Source organism: Sinocyclocheilus rhinocerous, unplaced genomic scaffold, assembly GCF_001515625.1.
Source record: "Sinocyclocheilus rhinocerous isolate Xijiao unplaced genomic scaffold, SAMN03320098_v1.1 scaffold988, whole genome shotgun sequence".
Taxonomy (NCBI): domain Eukaryota; kingdom Metazoa; phylum Chordata; class Actinopteri; order Cypriniformes; family Cyprinidae; genus Sinocyclocheilus; species Sinocyclocheilus rhinocerous.
In genome coordinates this window covers 852,204-879,686 of record NW_015650363.1, presented here as the reverse complement: position 1 = coordinate 879,686, position 27,483 = coordinate 852,204, and the positions used below count along the sequence as shown (strand labels likewise).

The window sequence follows — 27,483 nt, the reverse complement described above, 5'->3', positions numbered from 1 at the left end:
ACGTTTAAAATCAGAACAGATGTTAAAACACTAGACATTGTATATTTGCCAATTTTTTAAATGGTTAGTAAGAAAAATTGGGAATTGTATACTAAACAACTGAGAATCACACACTACCATATTTATGCAGAAACTTGAGCCTCGTTGATAGGAGATGCATGACAAATGAAAACAATATGTGTTCTAAAGACACCTCAAAATATCAAACATGTTCAATATACTTAGAGCTGTGTAATGTATATAGTCAAGGACATCTATATGGCACATATGAACCTTAAATAAAAGCACAGATTGAGAACATTTCCTGTGTGAACAGCCGCTTAGGCTTTTACAACTAATCATGCCCATATTTCTCTAAAAAGACAATAATCACAAGTAATCACAAACAAAGTCTGTTCTATGGACAGCCAAACTTTCATTCTGCAGGTATTGTTGTTATTGGATTCTGGAAATCACAGAGTACATACAAGCAATATGTGTTCATTTTGTACATACTGCAAGTTAATCTATCTAAAATGAGAAAGCAAATCTGCAGCGAGATCTGCAGGGGTTTAGAAAAAAGCATACACATGGTTTGCTATAATTAGTACTTTCTCTCAGAAGCTCCATTTCACATTGTCACATCCGTAACACTGGAATTGGCCTTAGCGCTTTCACAAACAGTCTGTAGCAAAACATGCCAAAATATTGCTGGTAATTAAAGGTGCAATAGGTAATTGTTTTCAGAAACATTTTTTGTTATGCTGGTTGAAAGTCTCTTCACATCCCGATAGCAATCATTAAGTTAAGTGGTCTAAATGTATTTATCTGTATTTATATATTCTGTGGAAGGCGTAGGACCAAGAAATATTTGTCCAATCAAAATGCTCGGTCCGAGCATTTTAATTGGCTTTCCTATCTGCCTGTCAAGTTATGTATTAGCATACCTCTGCGCACCCAGTTCGCGCAGACAGGATAAGTCATCAGCGCGTTCACGCGTGCTGTGCAGACAGAGCAAGAATGGCAGACAAACATCAACAACCCGATCTTCCTTCCTGGTATTGTAGTGCTTTTAAAGTTTTCTCACCAGTGAATGACACATGATGTAGCCCAGCGGTTCCCAATTCCAGTCCTCGCGTCCCCCCGCTCTGCATATTTTTCATGTCTCGCTTAGTTAACATACTCGATTCAGATAACCAGCTCGCTAGAAGTGAGCTACGAGCATGAACTGTGTTCCAATCGATATGATCCCTACACCTTTCTTCTTTCAACACAAAGCATATCATACGCTCACGCACAACCTCACCCTGTTGAACGAAGGAGCCGTAGACAAACCACATGGAGTTGTAGAGGGTTGTGGAGGAGACAGAGCCCATCGGCAGTCTGGGAGGGTTCAACCAGTTGAGGAGATACACCAGAGTGCCCACCAGCAGCACTGTGCCGGCTATACAAGCCCACAGAGACAGGTCGAAAGGGGCCAGGCATGCAAACATATTCCGCTGAAGTTTACTTCACTTCGGAACATTCATTCACGGATTTGCGCTGCGCAGCGTCTTCACACACAGACGAAATTTATAGAGAAGTGTGAAGTGTGACATAATATGTCTGTAAATAAATACTATTTAAATGTACATCTTGCGGACTGGAATTGGGAACCGCTGATGTAGCCTATTGTAGTAATGTTGTCTCTGGTAGGAGCGTATATCTGTGAGCGTATATGTGTTCAGGGGGTGTGGCTTTGGACGGCGACTGCAGGAAGGGTGGGACATTCGCTTTCAGTGCTATCAGGCTGAAGTTAGCATTTTCCAAGATCTCCTACTGCACCTTTAATGACATCAATTGATGTTTGCTCAACATGTTGAGGATAGAAAACTGCAACTGATGAGTTTTCCCTCAACTTTCTTTAATTTCTTTTCTCTTCTTCCACATTTCTGAAGATTACCCCTCCCCTTTCCTGCTCCCACTTTTCGATTTCTCCATCTTTAGTCCAAAAAACAGCTTCTGACCCCTTAAGAATTTGAAAGAAAACCAGAAAGTTCAGATATGATTTGCGTATAATTTCAACTTTCCCTTGACTCCTTCTATCTCTGTATTTTTCTCCTTTTGTCATATATAATCTTTGGTGCACAAAACACTCACACACATCTACCATTACACACAGACACACTTTAAAAAGAAAGTGAGCACTTAAAATTATCTCTCTGCCCTGCTGGTCTCTATATCTATCCTTTTCTCACTCTTGAATCTCCTTTCTTCTTTCAACACAAAGCATATCATACGCTCACGCACAAACTCACCCTGCTGAACGAAGGAGCCGTAGACAAACCACATGGAGTTGTAGAGGGTTGTGGAGGAGACAGAGCCCATCGGCAGTCTGGGAGGGTTCAACCAGTTGAGGAGATACACCAGAGTGCCCACCAGCAGCACTGTGCCGGCTATACAAGCCCACAGAGACAGGTCGAAAGGGGCCAGGCACGCAAACATATCCACCGTCCTCTCCGCCTTCCTCAGCAACACACCGACGGAGTAGTCCATGTAGCGAGTGGTGAAGTCTACCACGCTCTCCCGCTCAGGAGTGATGGTCAGGGCTGACAGACCTACATCTGCTCTCTGCCCAAAAAAAAAAAAAAACACACAGAGAACTGACATTTAAAGCTAGATCACACAAAGAACAGATTTATATGTGCATCTCACTTATAGCATAATCCAAGAAAAATACTGGAGGATGTTGCCTTTAATATTTAATATTGCCTCTGATTTAAATTTCAGTAGCAAAAATGGTGTTAGTTTGATTCATTTGATTCACTAAATCAGTTAAAACTGTTCTCTATCACTGAAACATGAAGTCCCCGTGTGTCATTTTTTCCAAGTAAAAATGTGTTGTAAACTATACATATTTTGTTTAATTTAATAAATGTGTTTATTATTATAATAAGTTGCAAACTTTATCATAAAGTGTTATTAATTTTGATTCTATTATATTTATTATTATGTACTGGTAAATATTGCTCCAGTAGCTTATACAGTAGAGCATGGCTCTTGCAGCATCAAGGTCATGGGTTCAACTCCTGGGTTCAAGGAATAAATTGATAAAAATGTATGCCTTGAACCAATTCAAATTATTTCAGATAAAAAAAAAAATGATTTGGAAAGATTAAAAATATCATTACTCCTTGTGTTTATATGGAGAAACAGTATAAAAAGCATTTATCTTCAATACTTGGATACAAACATATTGAAATGTAAAAATCTATTTCCATTTGCTATCTCATGTTCAAAAAGAAATCAGCTTAATGATAAATGATCATTTCCATTATGTTCAATCAGTAAACGTGCAAATATGCAGCACTTCTCATTGTCAGCAATCACAATGTAAATAAATAAAAAATATCCACATCTTTCTCTAATGAATACTGAGGCAACACTGTCTGCTGCCAAAAACAAAATTGCTTCTACAGCGTTTAAATGCTAAACAACTTCTAATTTGTGTTTTCTTTCTTTTTTTGGCACTTCTGGAAATTATTGTGACTAGGTGCGCACCGCAGCGGTGAGATTAGATGAGACCTCTGCAGCCTGAGAGAGCTCCTGTCAAGAGACATTACCATCGGCAGAACAAAGGCATGTCATTATCATAGCATGAGAGCCAGTGTCACCTGTCTGACTCCCATTAACCTGCCTGACCACCTTCAGAGATCACGGACCCCCACAGGACCTCTGTGTTTGAGCAGGGTTAGAGGAGCATCCGGCGCCCGGATACCTTCACAAATGTTAATCCACATAACAAGTGCCTCTCTGATTGTCTCGACCTAGAAACTTAGTAGTACCAGACTGCCTGCTTTATAAAAAAGGGCCTGACAAACTTTCAGAATAGAGAGAATAATGAGAACTGGATAGACTGACTTTATGTAAGTGGTACACCTACAAAGCTACTGAACTAACTTAAGTTTAATTTTAAATTTAAATTTAAAGTATAATTTTAAATTTAAGGGGTCATATGATAAGAATCAAATTTTCTGTGATATTTTAAGATAGAATAGTTATATAGTATTAATCTGACACTATTAACCCTCAAAACAAAAAGAGCATTTATTGAACTAAGCTGCAAAAATATTTAGTTTAGTTTTTTTTTCGGTTTAGTAATAGTAGTTCAGAAGTTAATTCAACAGCAAACAATAAAAAACACATTTCAAACTGCCCTTAGAGGTGCTGAATGAAAACATTTTATTGTTTTGTAATGCAGAGTAGAGACCTGCGCGGGATGGATTTTTCAGTCCCGCTCCCGCAAGATTCTGTCCCGCGCCCGCTCGCTCCCGCAGAAAAATATCTTATCTGGTCCCGCTCCCGCCCGCAACATTCATGTTTTGTCCCGCTCCCGCCCACATAAAAGTAATCTATATAGATTTTTTTCAGCACATCAAAGAAATTTACATCAAATGGTTCTGTAACACCTCCTAAAATCCACAACATCCCAGCATAAATGCTCCCGATAAAATATTTGTTATTTAGGCTAAGCATCAACATTCACAAACCAGTGTTATTTTTAATAGAAAAGCGAGCATGGGCTGGTGCGTGCATGGTTTGGCATGGGACAATGCGAGAAGCGCTTCCTTTATTATCACTAAAAGCTGACATCTCAGTTCATCGCGATCTCATAAAGCTCTGATATAACACAATGAACATATGCACAATTAATCTTTCACAATGTCTACACTTCGTGTGTTAAAATGAGAGGATTCTTGAGCACGCAATTCCAGCACTGCGGTGAGTAGATTCTAACTTCATCACCTCTGATTGGTCATTGCGTTCCAGAAATCAACAGCTGAGTCTGTGATTGGCAACATTGCGCAACCCTTTAATCACGTGTTATAAATAGAAACTCTGCCTAGCTTGCGCGTGTTAATCATTTTAATGTTATTAGGTGCTTTTGTGCAACACATAAATAACAATTTATATGTTTTAGACATTTTATGTCTATGCTGGAGTCGAATCATTTTATTCTCCCGCATCCCGCACACACGGGTCTCTTCCCGCCCACACCCGCACTCGCCCATCAAGAGTTGTCCTGCGCCGCACCCTGTTGCAGGTCTCTGATGCAGAGCCATCATTTGAGGAGCAAATATACATAAAATCAATAATACCTGTGATATTTATCCAATGTTAACTGCATTATGATTATGATTAAATGAAATGAAAGCTATGTATTGATGAAACTCTTTGTTTTTTGTGATAGGCCTACTTGGTGATTTTGTCTATTGCAAAATATGCTGTAATATTTAAAAAAATGACCTTTTGTAGAGTTGTTGGGAGAGTACTAAGATATTTAATAAATTCACCACTTAATTGTGAAAATAGTTAGTAAAAAAAAAAGTCAATTGCTGGCTTTATAAAACATCTAAGTGCAATTTGAAACAGTTCAACATTTTTAACAAATGGGCTGATTTATTTATTTATTTATTTTTTACATGAGCTTAGCTGACAGGATGACAGCCAGCAATGGCTTCAAACACATATTGATGATTTTGTAAATCGATCAGAAAATGACTCATCTCCTGAAATTGTGTAAGAAGAAAAACAATCATGTACATCAAGTAAGCACTAGTTTCTGATAGTTTAGTTTACTACTCTATTAATCCCACAAGGGGCAATTACAGATGTTATTTTATGCCACCACACACACAGACACACACACACACAGACACGCACACACACACACACACACACACACAATTAACTCACAGCTGACTAAATCTGCTAATTTCATGGTCTGCCAAGTAAAAAGTGCTTAGAAAAGCAGAAATGGTTTTGATAATGTACAGATTGATAATAATATTCCAAGTAAAGCTCAGCACAAAAGAATATTGTTTTGTGCGAGCATCTACACAAGTGTTTAGGTGTAAATAATGCACTATATATAACAATAGGCTAATGTTCAAAAGTGTGTAAGATTATTTAATGCTTTTAAAATAGGTCTCTCATGCTCACCCAGACTGCATTTATTTGTTTTAATTTGTTTGAATACAATATAATTTATTCCTTCGATGACAAAGCTGGATTTTCAGAAGCAATTAACTTTTTTCGTAACAATGTAAGTCTTCACTGTCACTTCAGTCATCAATTTAATGCATATTTGCTGAAGAAAAATATAAATTTCTTAAAAATAAAACAACAACAACAACTCTTATTAACCTCAAACATATGTAGTATAAAGAAACATTTTTTTTCTCTTGTATGCCCTGGCCTGTTGTATCATGTCATAACAACCTTTTTTTTTTTTTACACGATTAGAACACAAAAAGCTAATGAAAAATCAAAAACTCTTTTGCTGAAATACCGAACTGCAATAAAACATCAAAGGTCTCGTGTATCATGAAAGCACACAGATGTGAAGTTGCTGAAAAAACAATGTGTCAACCGAGACCGCCGTAACAATGGGATTAGTGCTTCTTAATATTTTCCTTGCGTTTTTGGTCTATCTCTCTGGAAATGAAGATAAGCAGCAGTACACTGTGGGTCATGTTTCTGTTCCTCTGACCGAACAGTGGTGAGGAATATTCTCAGTGCAGGAAGCAGTAGGGATGGAGGTGTGTCGCAGAGCTGAAAAAGCTGTGGAATGGAAAACAGCGGGAGGTTTGGAGTAATGGCCCTGAAAATGTGTATCTGACCTCTCACTGCTGTGAGATTTGCCTTTTGTTTGTCTGTCAGCAGACAACATTTCAGTATGAGGTTTTCCCTCATTCACATGTAAGCAATCTGCGCTCTTCTTTATCAAAGTAGTGCAGACTGTTTGGGAATACCAGGGAAATTATAAAGCCCAGGATAGTTTGAGAAAGCCAATGGAAAGCACATAAGTCTGCAGCATTCAGCCAGACTGTATTATGTTAGGCAAATCAAAGGCAGTGCTGACTGTGCTAAAATAATTCTGCATCATTAAAATAGTTTGAAATGGTCCTTTCAGCTTTAAACAAGTATTACCACTTAAAATATTGTCTTTTGCCTATATAATAGGTTGACACCGTTTTTAATCCACTAAAAAGTAAGTTTGTCTAATGAGATTGTAAGAGTATATGCTAGATTTTTTGCACTTGTTAATTAATTATAGATATGGCTAAAATAGACAACTCATTATTATAAGGGGTGTTCACATAGTTTTGACCATGTAGTGTATATATACACATTAAAAAGCAGAGTTTTTCAGCATTTAAAACTGAATTTTGAAGTCAGACAGACAGACAGACAGACAGAAAGGCAGACAGACAGATAGATTGCATGTTTGATTGATTTTGAGGACTTTTGAGGACTAGGGTGGAAATACAATTAATCTCCCAGAATGCAATGAATACATTTTTCTTCTGTCATTCCAATTCAACTTCCTAAGGGCGAAGCTAAATTCTGTTTAAATTCACGGCCCCCAATTCTAGATTTTGCACATCCCAGATAAACATCATGTCTTACCTTAAAAACTAGTTCTCCAATAAGGCCATTCCAGGTCCCATCAGCCTGCTGGCTGCCATATTTGTGATCAGGGGCCACGTAGATCTCATACTTGAAGCCAAGGTAGTTGGCCAAAGCATCCAGTACATCGATTGAGAACCCCTGGTACTTCTTAGGTTTCCCAAGCACATTTTCTGAGACCATCACAAATGGTTCTTCCTGGAAAGAGCAATAGCAGATAAATCATAATATCAGCTTATAAAGGGACTAAATCATCAAGCTAAAAGCAACAAAAACAGTTGCAGAGTATTAAGACACACATACAAAAACAGTCCAACGGTAATGCCTACAGACACTGAGGTAAGTGAGGGCACCGGTTTTAGAGTCAGCAGGGTATCATAACTAGTCTACTAAAAAAACACAGAGGGTGGCAGATCTGTTCCTGGAGCTGACACAAGTGTTTACCTGAAGCAGACGCATAAGCTCCTACAGCAGCTTAGCTAATGCTCATAATTTGATTTTATTTTCAGCAGGAGGCAATGTTGCTGTATATGGGCTGAAGCTTAATGTCACTTGGCTTTAACCTCCTCTTATGAGCTGGAATAATTCGGAGAAAAAAATGTCAGACGGGAATTAGTGCCACGTCATATCCAATCAAGAGTAATGTGAAGAAAGTAAATATGTATAGCTCTGCTTTTAGGGTAGATGAGTGAATCTTTACAGGGAATACAGGAGGATCTGGGCTGACCTCACAAAGTTTACAGGTTTGAACTCCAGCCAGAGAGGAACTAAAGGAACCCCAGAAAAGGATATACAGTATATGACACAGCAGGCCTTTAAAGAAAGAACTAAATAAATAAAAAAATCTAAATCACAAATAATCTTTGTGATACTATTAACTTATCAAGACCCCCAGTACATAATACATTTTATTTATATAAAAAACCTTTAAGATGAAAGCTTAACTTTATTATTATTTTTATAAAAATGAGATGACAGTGTTCTCTTGACAAACAGAAGGAATGATCTGTTTACAAACAGAAGGACAACGCATAGAAAAGTGTAGATGCATATTTTCAAATTGAACATGGTCAAGACTACACCAATTATTCTTAAAAATATGCATATTTATTTTTCCGTCTTTTCCCCTGTTTTAATATATTTGTATATATTTAATATATAAAATCTACAAATTATTTATATGATAATGCTATGATAATGATAATGTCAATTTTGATCAAATGAAATGGTACATTTGGGCAAAGAACATTCTAGTGATGATCTCTGATTCATTTCAAAGAGGAAACTGTCTCACTGTCACACCAGGACAAGATCGGTTGTAACAACACTGACATGCTAAATTATTAGCATTCCAACATTATCATACTAAAAGTAGTGAAAGTACAGTTTCTCCAGACATTTACATGATTCACTTTAAACACTTCAGTTCAGTTCATAAGTTCTTGGAATGAAAATTAAGGCATGAATACTCTGAAATAATAACAAAAACGCCAAATTCAATAGGAGAGGGGTCCGAACAAACCATTCTCTCTCAATTCTATATAAAGATTCACATTTATCAAAATATTACTTAACTTGATGGTGCTTGTCAGTCATACATTATTCATAGTGGGTTTTGACTGACTCATAAGATCCCTAATGCTCAATTAGGGATTTAAGGTTTTACTGTGCTCACATCAAAGAAATTAAGTCTTCACGAAAAGGATTTTAAATGAAAAATATATACCCGGATTCACACTCATCATACAAGCATTAGCTCTGCCTATGGCTGAAGAAACCGTTCTTCTGAAGCAGCGAGACTGCCATTTGAATTGATTAGTCGTTCTCCACTGATAAAGACGAGCGGAGTCTCCTTGGATCTTCAAAACCAGCTTGGCAGACTATTGTGGAGGTGGATATGGTGCGATTTGGATTTAGTCTGAGCCTTGGGCCTACTGCTGTTTCATAAAAGGTCTACAAACATTGTCATACACTGCCAAACTGGCTCTGGAGAGTTTCTGAAGGTCACACAGAGAAAATGCTTATTTTTATAAGGAGGAGGTTTAGAGAGGACTCTGTGTGAGCAGTGGAAACGTCCTCAGTAATGCTGACAATGCTGCATGTTACACAGAATTGTGAAAAGACTCAATGACAAGCAAGTTCCTAAAACTATGGAATCATGGCAGAGACATAAGTACATTTGCACTATTCTCTCACAACCCTATCAGTTGAACTTCTGGGAGGGTAGAATGAATATATTTTGAGGGACTTTCTAAAAATCATGAGGCTCCTAAAAGATGGACTATTCAAGATCAACTTCAGGGACACAACACTCAGTTCTGTAGAGCAGTGCAACGGATCACAAAATTCACGGGTTGTATCATATACGGATTTTGAGTCACAGATCGGATAATTTTTCGGATCAGCAAAAAAAAACAAAAAAACCTTACTTTAAGTACTTCTATACCATAGCAAAAACTACTAGCTTAACTAATAAAGTTAGTAATAAAACAAGAACAATTACACAAATTATAAGCATAGATGAAAACAACAAATCACAGTTACACATATCAGAATTTAGGCGCAGAAATTTAATAATTAAGTTTAACACTGCACAAGTTAAATACAGATTAATCTTTGTTAGAGCTGTGGTGTTATTTGATTAGCAGACAGAAACAGGTATTTATTGGCTGCTGTCGCTTTAAGACCAAATGCACGGCCGGCCTAATACACTGACACACATCCGGTTTCTTTCTCACCTGTTTACGTTCACTTAAGAAATAACCGACTGCGTTTACTACAATACTTGCCAAAGCGGGTATTTTAACATAACTTTGTGTGTATGTAAAAAAAGGAATCACTCTGTGTCTGAATCGCGCCTCTCTCTCTCTCTGCGTGTGCTGGCTTCGGTTGTGCGGGGCAGCGGCTGAGCGCACAGAAAAAAGCATGTGAGTTAAAACTGCTTGAATGTGTAAACTGGCAAGACAAAACATGTGCAAATGATAATGATGGTTAAACTTAACAGTTAATCCGCGAATCACAAGCGTGCTGAACCGTGGGTCCTGGTCCGTACAGATAACGGATCATCTACGATCCGTTGCACCCCTAGTTCTGAAGAGTAATGAAAGAAACTGAAAACTCAAAATTACAAAGGGAAGAAGTCTTCAGAACCAGATTAAAGTATCATAGTGGGCACATATGGTTCATCTAACTGTTTGATCAAAACCAAAAAGACCAAAGGGAGCCCCACGTCTTGTTTTTCTTAACACACACTCTCAAAATATACCTCCCAATAGTCATATTCATTCAACATATCACAATCATTTATTCAACCTTTTTTCAGACTCAAGACTTTACTCTCATATTCAAACTCTTAACATCTTAAACACTACAAAGAATCAGTCTATTCTGGGTGGAACATTCCAAACAGAACCTGAAGAGGATGACAAAAAAAAGTAATCAATTAAAATGAATCAAATTAAACTCTGTCATTTTAAACTTGTATGATGTTAACTTTCACAAAAAGAGGAATTCTAAAGAAATTAAATGCTCCGTTTTTTCCCCTATAGAACTACTTACATTTCAATTTTGAAAACTCCAAAAGGATAAAAAAGTTTAAAGTCTTCTGAAGCCATATAATCTGTGTGAGGAACAGGTCCTTAAAAAAAACATTCCCTTATCAGTGAATAAAGGCTTATATATTTTAGTCTAAATGCAAAATAAAGAAATAAAAAATAAATCACAGGAACAGAAACGGAGCAAAAGCTGACTTTTTTTAAACATCCCTTTCCTTTCCCTTTAACATCATGAAGTCTGAATCTAGTTGAATTCCTACTTTACTGAAGAAACTGAAAATAACAAACTAGAACTTTTTAATTTCATTAGAAATCACACTAGCATAATATTCCAATCACTTGACAGCACCAATGAATTACATACCCTTGTTTTTCTGCACTAAAAAAATTGCTGAATGCAATCTTGCAAAGTCGGAAGTTGGAGGAGCTCAACTTAGCAAGGAGCTTTCTCAGGCCTGAATGGCTGTATTTAACACAGCTGCTAGCTGAAGGCCAATCACCAACCATCATGTTAACGGCAAACATCTCCTTCCAGAGTCTCCAGCAGCTCCGCTCACGAACCATCGCAATCCATTACCACACTAGTGTGGTGCCGGCGGCCCAGTGAAAATAATAGCCTGCTGTTTATTTTTCATATTCTCTTAAACAAATCCCTATTGATGTCTGAAGTGGTTCTGGGAATATGTCAGGCAGATTTATCATGGAAGGAGCGTTATTGACTGCATGCAGCCTGCACATTAAGCCAGCGCTTTCTAATCCTCACCAGACCCCCCTCGCTCAATAAGCTATTAGAGGAAGTGAGGATATGCATGCCAACTCGCACTATAGCCAAGAGGTGCCATATATCAGACTTCCCTCTGAGGGGCCTGAGCGAGACCCCTGCCGGATTCTCCCAATTGGCCATCAGCACCATCTGAAGAATATCTGTAGCACTTAGACTGGGGGCAAAAGCACAGTGACAATGACCCTTTTAACAGGATTCCTCCAGTGTCGTTTTTTATCTACACTGAGATGTAGCCTTGTTCTTATTGAGCCGGCCCAGAAGGGGTGCGGCTCCCCATACCCGTGTTCAACCCATGTTGCATCGATTCCCTCTCTCATTATACGGCCATCCCTTCCACACAACTACACATGCAGTGATTCATATGCACATGGATCTTGTGGACAATCTCTGCCACTACTATGGAAATCGATAGCAGGCATGGATCAACACAGGCTAAGGTGATGCATGTTGCTAACATTAACATCATCCTGTAAGTATTGTTGCTGCGTGTATGCATGTGGGTCGATGAAGCGATGCTATTTGTTTAAGAAAAAGCTCATCCAAAATTGAAAAATTTGCTGACAATTTACTCACCCTCAGGCTATTCAAGAGAGATGAGTTTGTTTCTTCATCAGAATAGATTTGGAGAAATTTAACATTATATCATTTGCTCACCAATGGATGCTCTCCAGTGAATGGGTGCCGTCAGCATAAGAGTCCAAACAGATGATAAAAACACAATAATCCAAATGACTCCAGTCCATCAATTAACACCTTGTGAAGCGAAATACTGTGTTTGTAATAAATGCATTCATCATTAAGACGGGGAATTCATCATTAATTCTTCATTAAAAGGGGAAGGATTTTTCCACTAGAGAAAGAATTTATTCTGGATTATGGACTCAGATTTTAATCAGAAGAACTGGTTTAAAGTTAAAACACCTTAAAGACAGAGTAAGCGATTTCTGGTAGCCAATGTTGATATTTGAAATCACCAAAACAAACACGCCCCTACCCCAAAAGGGTCTTGCCCCTATTTTGATAGCTCCGCCCCACATATACGTACGCAACCCAGGCAACGATTAGTTCTGTGAAACAAAGCAAAACCAATGTTACACCGTGTCTACGGACGTGAGCGGCGCAACAAATCCCCGACAGAAAACTGCTGCCGGGTTCTATTTATGACCTGCTGACACACATTTCAAATGGTTTTCAACGGTCGTTTGATCGCATCCAGTGTAGGCAGACTTTAGCTGTTGTAGACACGGTGTTACTCACCTATTGAGAAGAAACAAAGCAACCTCGGCGTCCGATCGCAGGCCTCCACTCCTTGAGTTCTCTCCAGCGCTGGAAAGCTGATCCGATATTTACACGGGTCCTAATTCTTGACTTATCGTTCCGCAGACGTTTTCCTCTTTTGTTTTTTATCCACCATCTCTATCTTTCTGTCGCTCGGCTCGGCTAATGTCCATCACATACACTGAAAGCTCTCTCCTCCACATCACGAGATGAGTAGACACGCCCCTTATTGCTGATTGGCTACAAGTTTGTTTTGCTATTCGGCCCGAATCAGTTTTCTAAAGTGTTTTTGAAAAATCACATACCCTGCCTTTAATGATGGATTTGATTTTTACAATCATGCAGCTTTTCACTTCACAAGATGCTAATTGATGGACTGGAGTTGTGTGGATTACTTATGGATTACTGTAATGCTTTTATCAGCTGTTTGGACTCTCATTCTGATGGCAACCATTCACTGCTGATCCACGATCCACTGGTGAGAAAGAGATGTAATGCTAAATTTCTCCAGATCTGTTCCAATGAAGAAACAAACTCATCTACATGGGAGGCCTGAGGGTAAGTCTAATTTCATCAAATTTTCATTTTTGGGTAAACTATTCTAGTAATATATTTAAAACCACACTGAATTCACAATTCATACATACAGTGAATTCAGCACTTCTATGATGAGCATGTTTTTAATTTTTGCATTAAAATATATTTTGATATTTGGGAGCATAATGCCAAGCATTTCTAGATTATGCAAATGTTCTGATATCGTAATAAAGAAAACAAAATTATCATTAAAATCATGATATACTTCTTACTATTTTTTCTTGGAAAAAATATTATCTAAAAACTTTAGTTTGCCAAATCAACTTATACAGTGAAGGAACATAGAACAGGAAACGATATCATAGAGAGGATCCCCGCAGGCTCCTGTCAAGATCAATAAGTCTCTTTAAACATCATTTCAAATCTAAAAAAAAATAATTTAAACTTTATGACAAGCCTAGTTTAGGTTGTAAAATCTCATGTGCTAATCCCCAAAAATACTATGATTAAAGGCAGAGTGAGGGATTTCTGGTAGCCAATGTTTATATTTGAAATCACCAAAACAAACACGCCTCTACCCCAAAAGGGTCTTGCCCCTATTTTGATAGCTCCGCCCCACATATACGTACGCAACCCAGGCAACGATTAGTTCTGTGAAACAAAGCAAAACCAATGTTACACCTTGTCTACGGACGTGAGCGGCGCGGCGCGGCGCAACAAATCCCCGACAGAAAACTGCTGCCGGGTTCTATTTATGACGTGCTGACACACATTTCAAATGGTTTTCAACGGTCGTTTGATCGCGTCCGGTGTAGGCAGACTTTAGCTGTTGTAGACACGGTGTTACTCACCTATTGAGAAGAAACAAAGCAACCTCGGCGTCCTATCGCAGGCCTCTCCGCTCCTTGAGTTCTCTCCAGCGCTGGAAAGCTGATCCGATATTTACACGGGTCCTACTTCTTGCCTTATCGTTCCGCATACGTTTTCCTCTTTTGTTTTTTATCCGCCATCTCTATCTTTCTGTCGCTCGGCTCGGCTAATGTCCGTCCCATGCACTGAAAGCTCTCTCCTCCACATCACGAGTAGACACGCTTCTTATTGCTGATTGGCTACAAGTTTGTTTTGCTATTCGGCCCGAATCAGTTTTCTAAAGTGTTTTTGAAAAATCACATACCCTGCCTTTAATGATGGATTTGATTTTTACAATCATGCAGCTTTTCACTTCACAAGATGCTAATTGATGGACTGGAGTTGTGTGGATTACTTATGGATTACTGTAATGCTTTTATCAGCTGTTTGGACTCTCATTCTGATGGCAACCATTCACTGCTGATCCACGATCCACTGGTGAGAAAGAGATGTAATGCTAAATTTCTCCAGATCTGTTCCAATGAAGAAACAAACTCATCTACATGGGAGGCCTGAGGGTAAGTCTAATTTCATCAAATTTTCATTTTTGGGTAAACTATTCTAGTAATATATTTAAAACCACACTGAATTCACAATTCATACATACAGTGAATTCAGCACTTCTATGATGAGCATGTTTTTAATTTTTGCATTAAAATATATTTTGATATTTGGGAGCATAATGCCAAGCATTTCTAGATTATGCAAATGTTCTGATATCGTAATAAAGAAAACAAAATTATCATTAAAATCATGATATACTTCTTACTATTTTTTCTTGGAAAAAATATTATCTAAAAACTTTAGTTTGCCAAATCAACTTATACAGTGAAGGAACATAGAACAGGAAACGATATCATAGAGAGGATCCCCGCAGGCTCCTGTCAAGATCAATAAGTCTCTTTAAACATCATTTCAAATCTAAAAAAAAATAATTTAAACTTTATGACAAGCCTAGTTTAGGTTGTAAAATCTCATGTGCTAATCCCCAAAAATACTATGAAGTTTATGAATGAATAATTTATAATATTTATTAAAGGGGTCATATGATGCGATTTCAAAACACATTTCATTACACCAAATACACAAAATAATGTTATTTTTAGCAGCATCATATGACCCCTTTAAAAATGTTTTTTTTTAATCTATATGAGTATATGCATTCATTAAGAATTCATAGTAATTCATATAATGAATTACAAATTCATATATATTACTTGATTATTAATTCATATGAATATACTATACTACTTTAGTCTTCTTCCATCTTCTACAGACGTTTTGAAGATTCTCGCATGCATGCAGCTATGATCCAAGGGTGAGTGAATCAAAAACATGTGTCATGGTGTATTGAGACCGCAAGGATTCACGGCAGGTGTGTGTGTGTTCTCAGTCAGTTTTAGTCTTTGGAACAGCACCAGCATTTCTCAGAGTAGTGAAGAGCTGTCAGAGCTGGCACATCGTGTATCCTGACACGCCTGCCACTGGGGCAGCTAGGAGCAGTCGGGAGTTTAAGTTGCAAGGAGCCGGCGGGCCCCTACCAACTAGCTGTAAGACCGAAGGGAGCGCTCAATCAGCCACCAGCAGGGAGCATGCGCCTTCCCCATCCACCTGAAGGTTTACTTTACAAATGACAACATGTCCCATGGTTCCATTCTCCCCGCCTCCCTAACCATATGCTTCACCACAAGGCTCTATGGTACTGCACAGGCACTCTATCTTTCTTCGTTTTTTTCTTTCATTTTTGAGGAACAATTCATCTTGATTTTAATACAATGGTTGAACTAGAAATTATAATTTTGCACTCTAAAACTTCACAGCTTCAATTAGTCTCTATGGAAAGACTCTAAATAATGCCCAGCTGGGAAATCTGTGAATTGCAAATACAAGTCGTCAACTTATTATCGAGGGGTCTTTGAGCAGAACATTCAGAGCCGGTGTTATGAAAAAGACAAACTCTGTTGTTTCATTGTTAATAGATACTGCCGAATATTGACATGATAGCACTATAATATAATATAAGACTATAATGCTACATTAAGACTCCAGGCAAAAGTGGCTCAAATCTGTGTGTTTTATAAAGGTGTGAACTGCACAAACCAGATGTAATCTGATTTTGAATTAGAAAACTATGAAAACTTCTGCTTCCTTATCACCTGCAAACGAATTTGCAGGCTATCGCGGCACATCAGCTAATAAATTAAAGTGTTAAGAGCTGATTTCAGTGTCCTCCATGTTTATGTCCGTATGTCAGTTAGGGACCATCAGTTCACACTCAAATCTGATATTGGGCACATAAAACAAACAAACAAAAAAAATGTATATATATATATATATATATATATATATCACTTCCAATCATTGTGTATTTGTTAGCAATGGTTACCTCCAAAGGAACATGTGTTGCCATCATCGCTTTGCATCAAAATGGCCTCACATGCAAGGAAATTGCTACAAAGAATATTGCACCTGAAAGAACCATTTACCGGATCATCAAGAACTTCAAGGAGAGAGGTTCGACTGCAGTGAAGAAGTCTTCAGGACGTCCCAGAGTGTCCAGCAAGCGCCAGGACCGCCTCCTCCTGAGGAATCCTGTCACCAGCAGTGCAGAGCTTGCTCTGGAATGGCAGCAGGTTGGTGTGAGAGCATCTGCACGCACAGTGAGGCCAAGACTTTTGGATAACGGCCTGGTGTCAAGAAGGGCAGCAAAGAAGCTACTTCTCTTCAAGAAAAACGTCAAAGACAGACTGAAATTCTGCTGGAAGTACAAGGATTAGACAGCAGAAGACTGGTGCAAAGTTATTTTCTCTGATGAAGCTCCCTTCTGACTGTTTGGGACATCTGGAAAATCGATTGTTCAGAGAAGAAAAGGTGAACGCTACCATGAGTCCTGTGTTGTGCCAACAGTGAAGCATCCTGAGACCACTTCCATGAGTGCTGTGTTGTGCCAACAGTGAATCATCCTGAGACCATCCATTTGTGGGGTTGCTTTTCAACCAAGGGAGTGGGCTCTCTCATAATTCTGCCCCAAAAAAACTGCCATGAAAGTTATCAAAACGTCCTGCAAGAGTGACTTTTTCCAACGATCCATGAGCAATTTGGTGATGATCCGTTCATTTTCCAGCATGATGGGGCACCATGTCACAAAGCAAGAGTGATAAAGAAGTGGCTTGAAGATCATGACATTGAAATTTTGGATCCATGGCGAGGCAACTCCCCGGATCTCAATCCCATAGAAGCAGCAAACTTTGCAAAACACAAAATTTATGTCACTGTCAAACAGTTGGCCATGACTGTATATATGAAGAGTTCATTTGTAAAAAAACGATAAACGCCACTTTTAAAAAATGTTATTACTTAATCAAAACAACCCAACTGCAGTTTGATTGATATTACTTGGAATGCGCAATAAAAAAAATCATTTCTGAAAAAAAATAAGTTATCGGTTTTGCAAATTAACTCTTCATATATATACAGTATATATATATATATGTATATATATATGCAGGAAATTATATCAGAGATCCCCTACAGGCTCTCTGAAATGTATAAAGATCAATAATTCTACTTTTTTGCATTGAAAAATAGAGAAATGGAAAAAGACATAAGAAATGTAGCCAAATAATTGTTTTGAAAAATAGACATTTTTGACTATATTACTGCTTCCTCCATCTGCCATTCATTTATGTGATAATGTGCAAAATGACAAAAATGTACAGCAACAGACCAAACTCTGTTCTTCAATCAAGACAATTGTTGTAACTTAATTCGAGTTCAACTGGTTCACTGTCTGCAAATTTTACTGGAGCCAAGAAACTTATTTCGACTTAATAAAAATGGCATCACTCATCTTTTCTACATTCCACAGATCAGCCAAGTGCTTGTGTGTTTGTTTGTTTGTTAAATATTTGATCTACTGTAATTTGAAAATGCAGTGAGTGACCAGTAAGATGATACACAATTTACCACATTTACAGAAGTCTGCAGATACTGTTTGGGCCACACAATATTTCAGTTCTCGATTTAAAGGGGTCCTATTATGCTCTTTTACAAAGTCTTGATTTTGTTTTGGGGGTGTACTAGAACAGGCTTTCATACTAGGTTGTTCGAAAAAAAACCTTATTTACAACATTATTTTTCACATATTTTACATTATTACAACAACTCTCTCCCCAGTCTGGCAGTTATGCTCAAACAGCAACATTACAGACTAACTAAAGTTGAAAAAGTGAAAAAGCATAATACGACCCCTTTAAACTGTGAGACCCTCTTACTGTCCTCCAGTATCTACAGTTTGCCAATGTGCGCATGCGTCCCCTGCCTCATCTGCCACTAGGGGGAATGCATTAACATGATAGTCTCTGCTCACTGCTCATTGTTAGTGGTTGTGTAGGCAAGTTATTCACAGAGCATTCTGTCACGCTGAGAAATCAAAGAATAAAGGAAAAAAGAGGGGTAAAGAGAGCGAGAGAAGAGACGCCGAGAAGCAGCGTCACCGCTTTCTTCTACAACCAACTTCAAAGCAGGGATATGAAGAATTTAAACCTCTAAATCTTTAAAGAACTCCAGGGACTCACTCAAATCGGCGCTGGAGGGAAGATAGCAAAACTCAAATCTCAATATAACTCAGCTCCCCTGGTCTACGTTCATTGCACCCCAAAATTCACTCTTAATGAACTTAGAGATGGGTGACTTGATGTGAACAGACCTCTGGAGCTCACTGGAATGAATATGGATTACTCTGGGGTTACTTCAACCTTATGAGGTCCAGTCAAACAGAGGAACTCTGAGACGTGGGGAGTCCTAATTAAGTCAGTTTGATGTAATTTTTATTAGAGAGGTAAAGGGAAAGACATCTCTGAGCAAGAGTGAATCAGAGCATTGACATCTTGTAAAACTTTGCAGTTATGAGGACTACTGTAGCTCTAAGATGACATATAAAGCCCTTGACTTGACATTACTGGTAAAGCTGTAACGGTACGTACCAATACAGTGACCACCCGTAGGACGACCCCACGCATGTTGTTTTCCAGCTTTCGATCTGTCAGTGTCCCGTTCAGTCCGTGGATGGGGTCCCAAGTGGCGAGCTGAAGGAATACAGAAAGTTCACAGTAAGTTCATGGCATGCACAGAAAGAAAATTGTAATTGATTACACTGACAGACTATAGATTATTATTTTTTTTTTTACACGTAAATGAGCTTATTTCAGAACACAAGCACAAGGGAGTTTCTTTCTAATTTCTTTTCCTTTTTCATCTACTGACAAGAAAGAAAAATCATAAATGTGTACTCCGTTAATATCACTTGCGTCCCCTATACATCAATAATATTAAATGGTGATTAAACGGACAATGCTTGGACTTGCTCCTCAGATGGATCTTTTCAAAAAAAGTTTCACAAGAGATCTCACCAATGCCTCAAACTGTTGTCAGTTATGCAAAAATAACATTACCAATGAAAAGTCAGAGATATCAATATGAACTCAAACATTAACTTGTTTTTTTTGTTTTTTTTTAAAGAAATGAATACTTATTCGGCAAGGCTTCATTCAATTGATCAAAGACATTTATAATGATACAAAAGATTTCAAACAAATCAAATATCTACAGTATTTCAAATAAGTGCTGTTCTTCTAAACTTTCTACAAACATATTAAGCAGCACAACCAGTTTAAACATTGATAATAATAATAATTTATTCTTGAGCAGCAAATCAGCGTATCAGAATGATTTCTGAAGGATCATACGACACTGAAGACTGGAATAATGACTGTTGAAAATTTGGCTTTGCCATCACAGTAATAAATTACATTTTAAAATATATAAAAATAGAAAACAGTTATTTAAAATTGTAATCCGTCCGTCCGTCCGTCCGTCCGTCCGTCTGTCTGTCTATCTATCTATCTATCTATCTATCATGTGACAAAGATCTCTGATGTGTTTGGTAGGTGCCGTTTGATAGCTAGTTAAGTTTGTGACCCATACACTGTCCTCTTAGAACTCAATTCTCTCCAGATTCAATGCAAAGATGCAACCATTTTCTCATCCAATTGCATCTGAATTTAATGAGACCAGCTACCCTGATTTGAATACAGCCAGTGAGTCGATAGATTTATCTATTGGCCTTTCCATGTGGTGTTATTGTTAATATTTATTCTGAAAAGCCATGACACATTTTATTATAACAATGCTTGGCTTTTGCAACACAGCTCATGTTGTCACACACACACACACACACACACACACACACACACACAAATCTTGTGGTTCTGGCTATTTTTAAACCACAGCAAGTTGCAATCAGAATATGAAACACCAACTTTGCTGAATACCTCATATTTTTAATGTTAAGTAAACATCAGTTAGACCCACTAAACAAACAATGTGAAAATCAATTACTAATACAATGCAACAGGAACACACTCAAAAACAAGTGACAGAAAACATGTTTTTACATAGAAACACAGCAAGGAGCAAACAATCATGATTTAGACGAATAATTTAGGGCTATGCTTTAATACCCAAGCACAAATCTGTTCACCAAACTCTAATTACACTTAGCTAGTGTGTGCTGCATAAACAAACAATTCGTTGCCCTACTGTGCTCATTTTTCCTCTTGAGTTGGATAACAACAGAAAATAACTATTGATTTATTTGCCAAATAAAACAACAGCGTTGAGAAGAAAGCAATAGTTCCTGAAGTACGTCAAGCTACCTGTGAAAAAAATCCTCTCGACGGAGATCAAAATTTCCCGGTCCCCTTAAAAAGTGTGTTGGAAAATGATTTTCCTGCTCAATCAAAACATGATATGAAGGGGATCGGAGGGCGGCAATGTAAAAGACTTTGATGCTTTTGAAGTTTCTCATGAAAGTACTCTTATGACAGAATACAAACTGCAACAAAAATATATGTGGAATAATAAACTGCACATATACACTTGCATGGCCAGCTCTGTAACAATGTGAATGTCACGCTTTGTCCATGCAATACAAATGTCACACTTTATGCATTCAGAAACATGGCACCAAAACAACCTTCAGAAAAAAAAAAATCCTCTTTGGATCTTGGATGAAATGAAGCTCACCTTCATACACAAGAGGGGTCTGAAACATGTCAACTCAAGATATCACTGCACACTATGAGTCGTATTATCGTGGGCTCCGGCTAGTCATTAGCATAATATTTAGACTGGGATTAGACAGGGTACACACCATCTCATGGAGGCTGGGATGACAGAGCCTTTACATAACTATCCACTTCAGAGGCGCTGGGGGCTTTTTTACCCAAGGCAGCCATTTTCAGTTCATTCTTATCAAATCTGTCTGAAGTACCAGTCAACTATCATTATGTAATCAAATCATCTAAAATATTAATGGGCTGGAAGGGGTACTTGTGCGTGAATGTGTGTGTATTTTCTTTGACGTGCCTCGAGAATCAATATTGTTTAATATCAAGCTACATCAAAGAGCCAAAAGTTGTGTGTAGAAAACCGTTTGTATGAGACTGTTTATTCATTCTTGTCATAGGTATTTTGCCCTTAGTGGTTTATCATCAATTCAGCCAGGTGTTCATGTCAGTTCAGAATATAAATACAGAAATTCAATACACCCAGGGACAAAAAAAAGCACATCTAAAACCTAGTGAGCAGTCTTGCTCACTACATAGGGAGCTGACTTCTAAGGCAGCACCCTAACTGAAATAAAACTTCATCAGTGACCGATTTTGAAAATCCTACATACAGGAGAGAACACGCACAACTCAACAATTGATATATCATATACTGTATATAGTATTTTGATTATTTTTTTTATAAGCAAGCATAATATAATATAATATAATATAATATAATATAATAGTGAACATAAGTCAATCCAAGATTGGAAATGTCAAAAAAAATAAATAAATTATTTACTCTTCCTAAAATATGCTTTTGTTTTAGCCAAATTCTTAAACATCACATGTATAACAGACATCATAATGTCACGAATGACCAATCAGAATCAAACATTTCAGATGTGTAATAAATGTATATAAACATAGACATACTACACATATTATACTACACATATTATAAATAAATAACTACATATAACATTCTTGTCCAACTGTCAACTAATCTCGTTCACCATGTTGGAATTAATTTTTTTTATTGAGCTTGTTGCAATGCATTTTGGCATTAGGAAGGAAGAATATAGGAAAGATATATGCTATATAATTAGAATATATGATAAGAAGGTATCTTAGAAGGCAGCATAAAAATGTTGCTTGTGTTTTGGACCAGCCTATGATGCCTTAAAAGCTTTCCTAGGGACACAGCTCAGGGTTGGCAACAGAGCTAGTTTTTCCTTTTCAGTCAAGTTAACCAGACAGACATTTTGATTTCAACAGGTTGAAAGCATAAATGTGAACTTTCTGTCTATGCAATTCAAACAGATCTGTGTACATAATTAAAGGTGAGGAAGGACAAGCCTGATTCATGATCATAAATCCAAGCCTTACATAAATTGAATGACTTGCACTGTATGTCTATGCATCTAAGTCATGACACTGTCTGGTCTTGATCTTCTAGAATGGTTGTTCCACATAGATCAGCATCTGATGCAAGTAAAAAAAGAAAAGAAATAAAGAATGTTGTTTCTGTCTCTTTTACTTAATGCATTTATAAAATGGCATAATTCAATAGACAGTCATCCTTCACTTTCAGCCATTAAACTTTTATTATCAGTCCATTTCCTTTCCTGCGGGAGCAGGTGGAATGTTTTTATGATGTATGATTTATTGATTCACAAAGCTTCGTTAATTAAAATTAACCTTTTTGTGGTTAAGGACACTGCTATGCTTTTAAGTGTCTCCGTATTGATTTCAAGGAATAGGCCGGGTTTTGAACAGCGGCCCTGGAAAGCAGATCCAAAGCAAATGTGAGTCTAAAATCGGTAATTATGTTTTGATTGCGAAACAATGTGATATAAAACCCCAACAATGTCCATGGAGGCCAAATCCACAATATCCGATCCACAAGATCTTCTAGAGCACGTCTACGTAACCTAATAACAACTATAAACTAAATGCTATAAACTAAATGCCTGTGAGAAATTTCAAGCCTCGTCTAATCAATAAAATATTATCCACCGTGGGAAAACATGCAGTCGTATTGCTGAATCGCTGCCACTGACTGCGTCAGCATGAATCGACACATCCCTCGACCTCTGGACACGTCGCTCATCATGTCGACTTCAGGGAACCGTGAGAAACACACAAGGCCGATGTGGTAAAATTCAAAGCAGAGCATTCAAGGAGGTTCCATCGTCACAATCGCTGGAGCACAACTGTCGTTCTTTGGTTGTTTACTGTGCAGTTTCAAGAGCTTCAGTGAGGGTATTTTGAAAGCCATGGCGTGACAGGAAGTGCTTCTGTCATATAGAATTTGTTTTGCTTGTTGAATCTCAAACCAGCGGTAAAATGTTTGTCATACTCTAACAGTTGGGGTGAGCTGCCTCATCTCGAGAGACAGTACTGTAAATTTCAAGTCTGAAAAAACAGAAGAGGTCTGCTTCTTATCTTCAGAGGGACAGATAAGAGCTCATTTCCCACTGCGGAATAGAAACAAGCGGGCCTCTCCGGCTCTCTGGCAAGAGAATGACACCATTAGCATCCCATAATGCCTCGCTCTATTTCTGCACATTCCCATTTTGTGTGCGGGCGGATCACTGACTGCTCTCGCCGTTTCTGCACTTCATGCATGGATCTGTTCACCTTGATCAGATGCGATTGCCACCAGTCTGCCGCAGAGCCGGAGTTAGCAGATAGTTTCAAAGGTGATGCGTGGATATGAGTAACCTTGCAGCTGGTAATGCCAGGGTTTCCATGACCTCTCAGGATGATGATGTGACACTTTGTTATAGTGCAAGGCAGAAGAAAGTCAAAGCCAAGACCACCAGCAGAAAGCTTGCCGCTCCTACTATTTACCACCTGCATATTTTACTAGTGACACAATTGTTCTAAGCTCTTAAAGGGATAGTTCACCCAAAAATGAAAATTTTCATCATTTACTCCCCCTTATCATTCAAAACCTGAATGATTTTCTTTCTTCCGCTGAATACAAAAGTAGGAAGTCACATGGGTTTGGAACAACATGAGGATGAATAAATAACAGAATTATAATTTTTAGGTGAACTATCCCTGTAAAAGTGTGAAACAGACACACTATGCTGTCAAAATTAAAATAAAATACAATATAGTATAGTATACATAAATAATGACTAAAATAAAAAAAATACAAATCATTTTTTTATTATTAAATTGTTAATATTACATTATTAAATTAAAAACCTAGTATATTGTTCAAAAGATTAAAGTCAGACTAAGTATTATTTTTTTTAAAGACATTACTAATTTATTCAGCAATAACATTAAATTGATCAAAATTGACAGTAAAGAATTTATAATATTTCTATTTCAAATAAATGCTGTTCTTTTGATCTTTCTATTCATCACACAATCCTACAAAAAAAAAGGTTAGAACGATTTTATGTCACAAAATTCAGCTTTGCCATAACAGAAATAAATTACATTTTAAAATGAATGAAAATAGAAAACCTTTGTTTTCAATTTTAATAATATTTTTCAACATTAATGTTTTTAATGCATTTTTGGTCAAATAAATGCAGCCTTGGTGAACATGGGATGTTTTAAAAACATCTTACAGACCCCAAAGTTTAAAATGGTAGTGTATGTAAATTAGTTGTTTTAACTCTTTAATAAATAAAATCGAGGGGAAAAAATACTAAAAATACATGCATACATTTAGTAGAGAGGCCAATAAAAATATTATTAGTGCAAGTCTTACAGGGCCAGCAGGAAAAAAATATCCCACTTTTGAGGCATTTTCAATTGAAATTACACCATCCAAGCAATTAACATACTGCCTATACTGACCTGCACTTCTGCTGAGTTCTCCACCTCACTGCATCCACATTCACAGGATTAGCATCTGTGTCTTGCAATTAATATTAGCAGCTATGCCCTCCCACGCCAGGACGCTCAACCTCATGGGACGTATCACTATACTAACATATTGCAGACAGGGTCATATCAATACAGCCCGGCATCAGGCAATTTGTAAACAGTACCTCGCAAGTATTTGGGCAGATCAATTGACAGAAACGAAACGCTGACGATGCAAAGCAGCACCTGTCATGCAAATGGCCAAGGCATGACTGCCCACACAGGCTTATTTAACCAGAGAAACAGCATCATCACGACAGTCACCTTAAATCACAGTCATCCTGAACATCTCTGCATGCATATTTAAAAAAAAACTCAATACGCTGGCTGACGTGTGGTTTTGCCGTCAAATATAGATGAGCAGGCTTTAATTTTGCAGCAAACTTACAATTATGCTCAATGTCCTTCAAGAGTGAAACGAGGTTACATTTTAGTAAATGGTTAAAGGACAAGCCATCCTCTACAAACACTGACATATAAATTTACCACCAGAAGCATACCAAGGACTTCTCTCTCTCTCTCTCTCTCTCTCTCTCTCTCTATATATATATATAGGAACAAAATTACAAAATGTTTTCTTAATTTATTTTTGTGGTTTTGAATATCATCCATGGTTAATAAATTACTCACAATTTATTCATTAATTATACATAATATATATTTTGTTCATGGTAATTAAAAAAAAAACTATTAAAACAAAAATAGAATGATTATATGGATGATGGAAAGACAGATTAACAAATGTAAAAAAAATGTAAATATTTGTGACATGCTATTTTGATTTAATTCAAAAATCCAACTGTAAAATACATTTATTTATACAAACTGCTTTTAATATTTAAATTATATTGGTAACACTTTTGTATAGGGACCAGTTCTCATTATTAACTAGTTGCTTATTAGCATGCCTATTATGAACACATTGGCTGTTTATTAGTCTTTTTAAAGCATATATTCTGCATGACCATATTCTACATCCCTAATCCTACCCAATACCTAAACATAACAACTACTTTACTAACTATTAATAAGCAACAAATTAGGAGTTTATTGAGGCAAAAATAGTTAATGGTTTGTTAATAGCGAGAATTTGACCTTAAAATAAAGTGTGACCATTATATTAAATCGAAATATTTTTACATATTCTTTTGCAGCAACCATTTACATTATGATATTCATAATATTTTTAAAATTATTACTATATGAAAAAATAAACAAACACAAAAAGTTTCTTCGTACGTAAAACGTATTTCTTAAATATTACAATAATATACTGAATATATAATAATATATATGGAATATGTTCTATAACAAAAGAACTGACTGTCCAAGTAGTAGAATCCATTAAGCTGAACATAGCAGATGCCTCCACTCTAGCTCTGACACAGCTGACATCTGAAATACCAAGTGGTCTTTGGTTTCTATCTATTGCATGAACTGATTTTACCCACAAACACACATCAATGTCTGATAATGAGGTTGTCTAATGAGAGAAAAAGATTCAGCTAAGACAAAGTCAAGTCAAGTCAAGTCAAGTCAAGTAACTTTTATTTATATAGCTATTTATATAGTGCTTTATACAAAGATTGTGTCAAAGCAGCTTTACAGTGCCAAACAGGAAAATAGTTTGTCATTAATGCAATTTTTCAGTTAAGGTCAGTTCACTGATGATTCAGTGATGTCATCATCCAGGGCTGCGTTTCTCAAAAGCATCGTAAGCCTAAGTAGATCGTAAAAACTATCGTACGACTGATCTTAGTATAACGGTCTGTATCCCAAAAGCATCGTAACTTAAGTAGCACTTGAAAATCCTCGCAGATCGTCCTACATTGCTGCAGAAGTACCGACCCAGTGTTTACAAAGTGAACATACAAAGAAGATCAAACGCCCTTTACAAAAAAATGGTAAAACAACAATGTAGGACGATTTTGAAGTTGGAGGAGAAAATGAGATGGGAGTTTTTAGACCTACTCTAACTGTCTTG

At 37.3% G+C, this 27,483-nt stretch overlaps 1 protein-coding gene across 3 annotated transcripts in view; it reads right to left on the bottom strand.

The window, feature by feature from the left end:
- The window catches only part of LOC107711862 (glutamate receptor ionotropic, delta-2-like), a 423,523-nt gene that overhangs the window by 79,068 nt on the left and 316,972 nt on the right, over nt 1-27,483 (bottom strand). For all 3 annotated transcript variants that reach the window (XR_001636744.1, XM_016516928.1, XM_016516929.1), the window contains exons 9-11: nt 19,479-19,580; nt 7,432-7,629; nt 2,277-2,589 (exon numbers count right to left, since the gene is read on the bottom strand). Coding sequence is in view for 2 of the 3 variants with exons in the window: in XM_016516928.1 (XP_016372414.1) it covers nt 2,277-2,589; nt 7,432-7,629; nt 19,479-19,580 (613 nt within the window). In the remaining variant the exon portion in view is untranslated. The remainder of the gene's footprint in view (nt 1-2,276; nt 2,590-7,431; nt 7,630-19,478; nt 19,581-27,483) is intronic.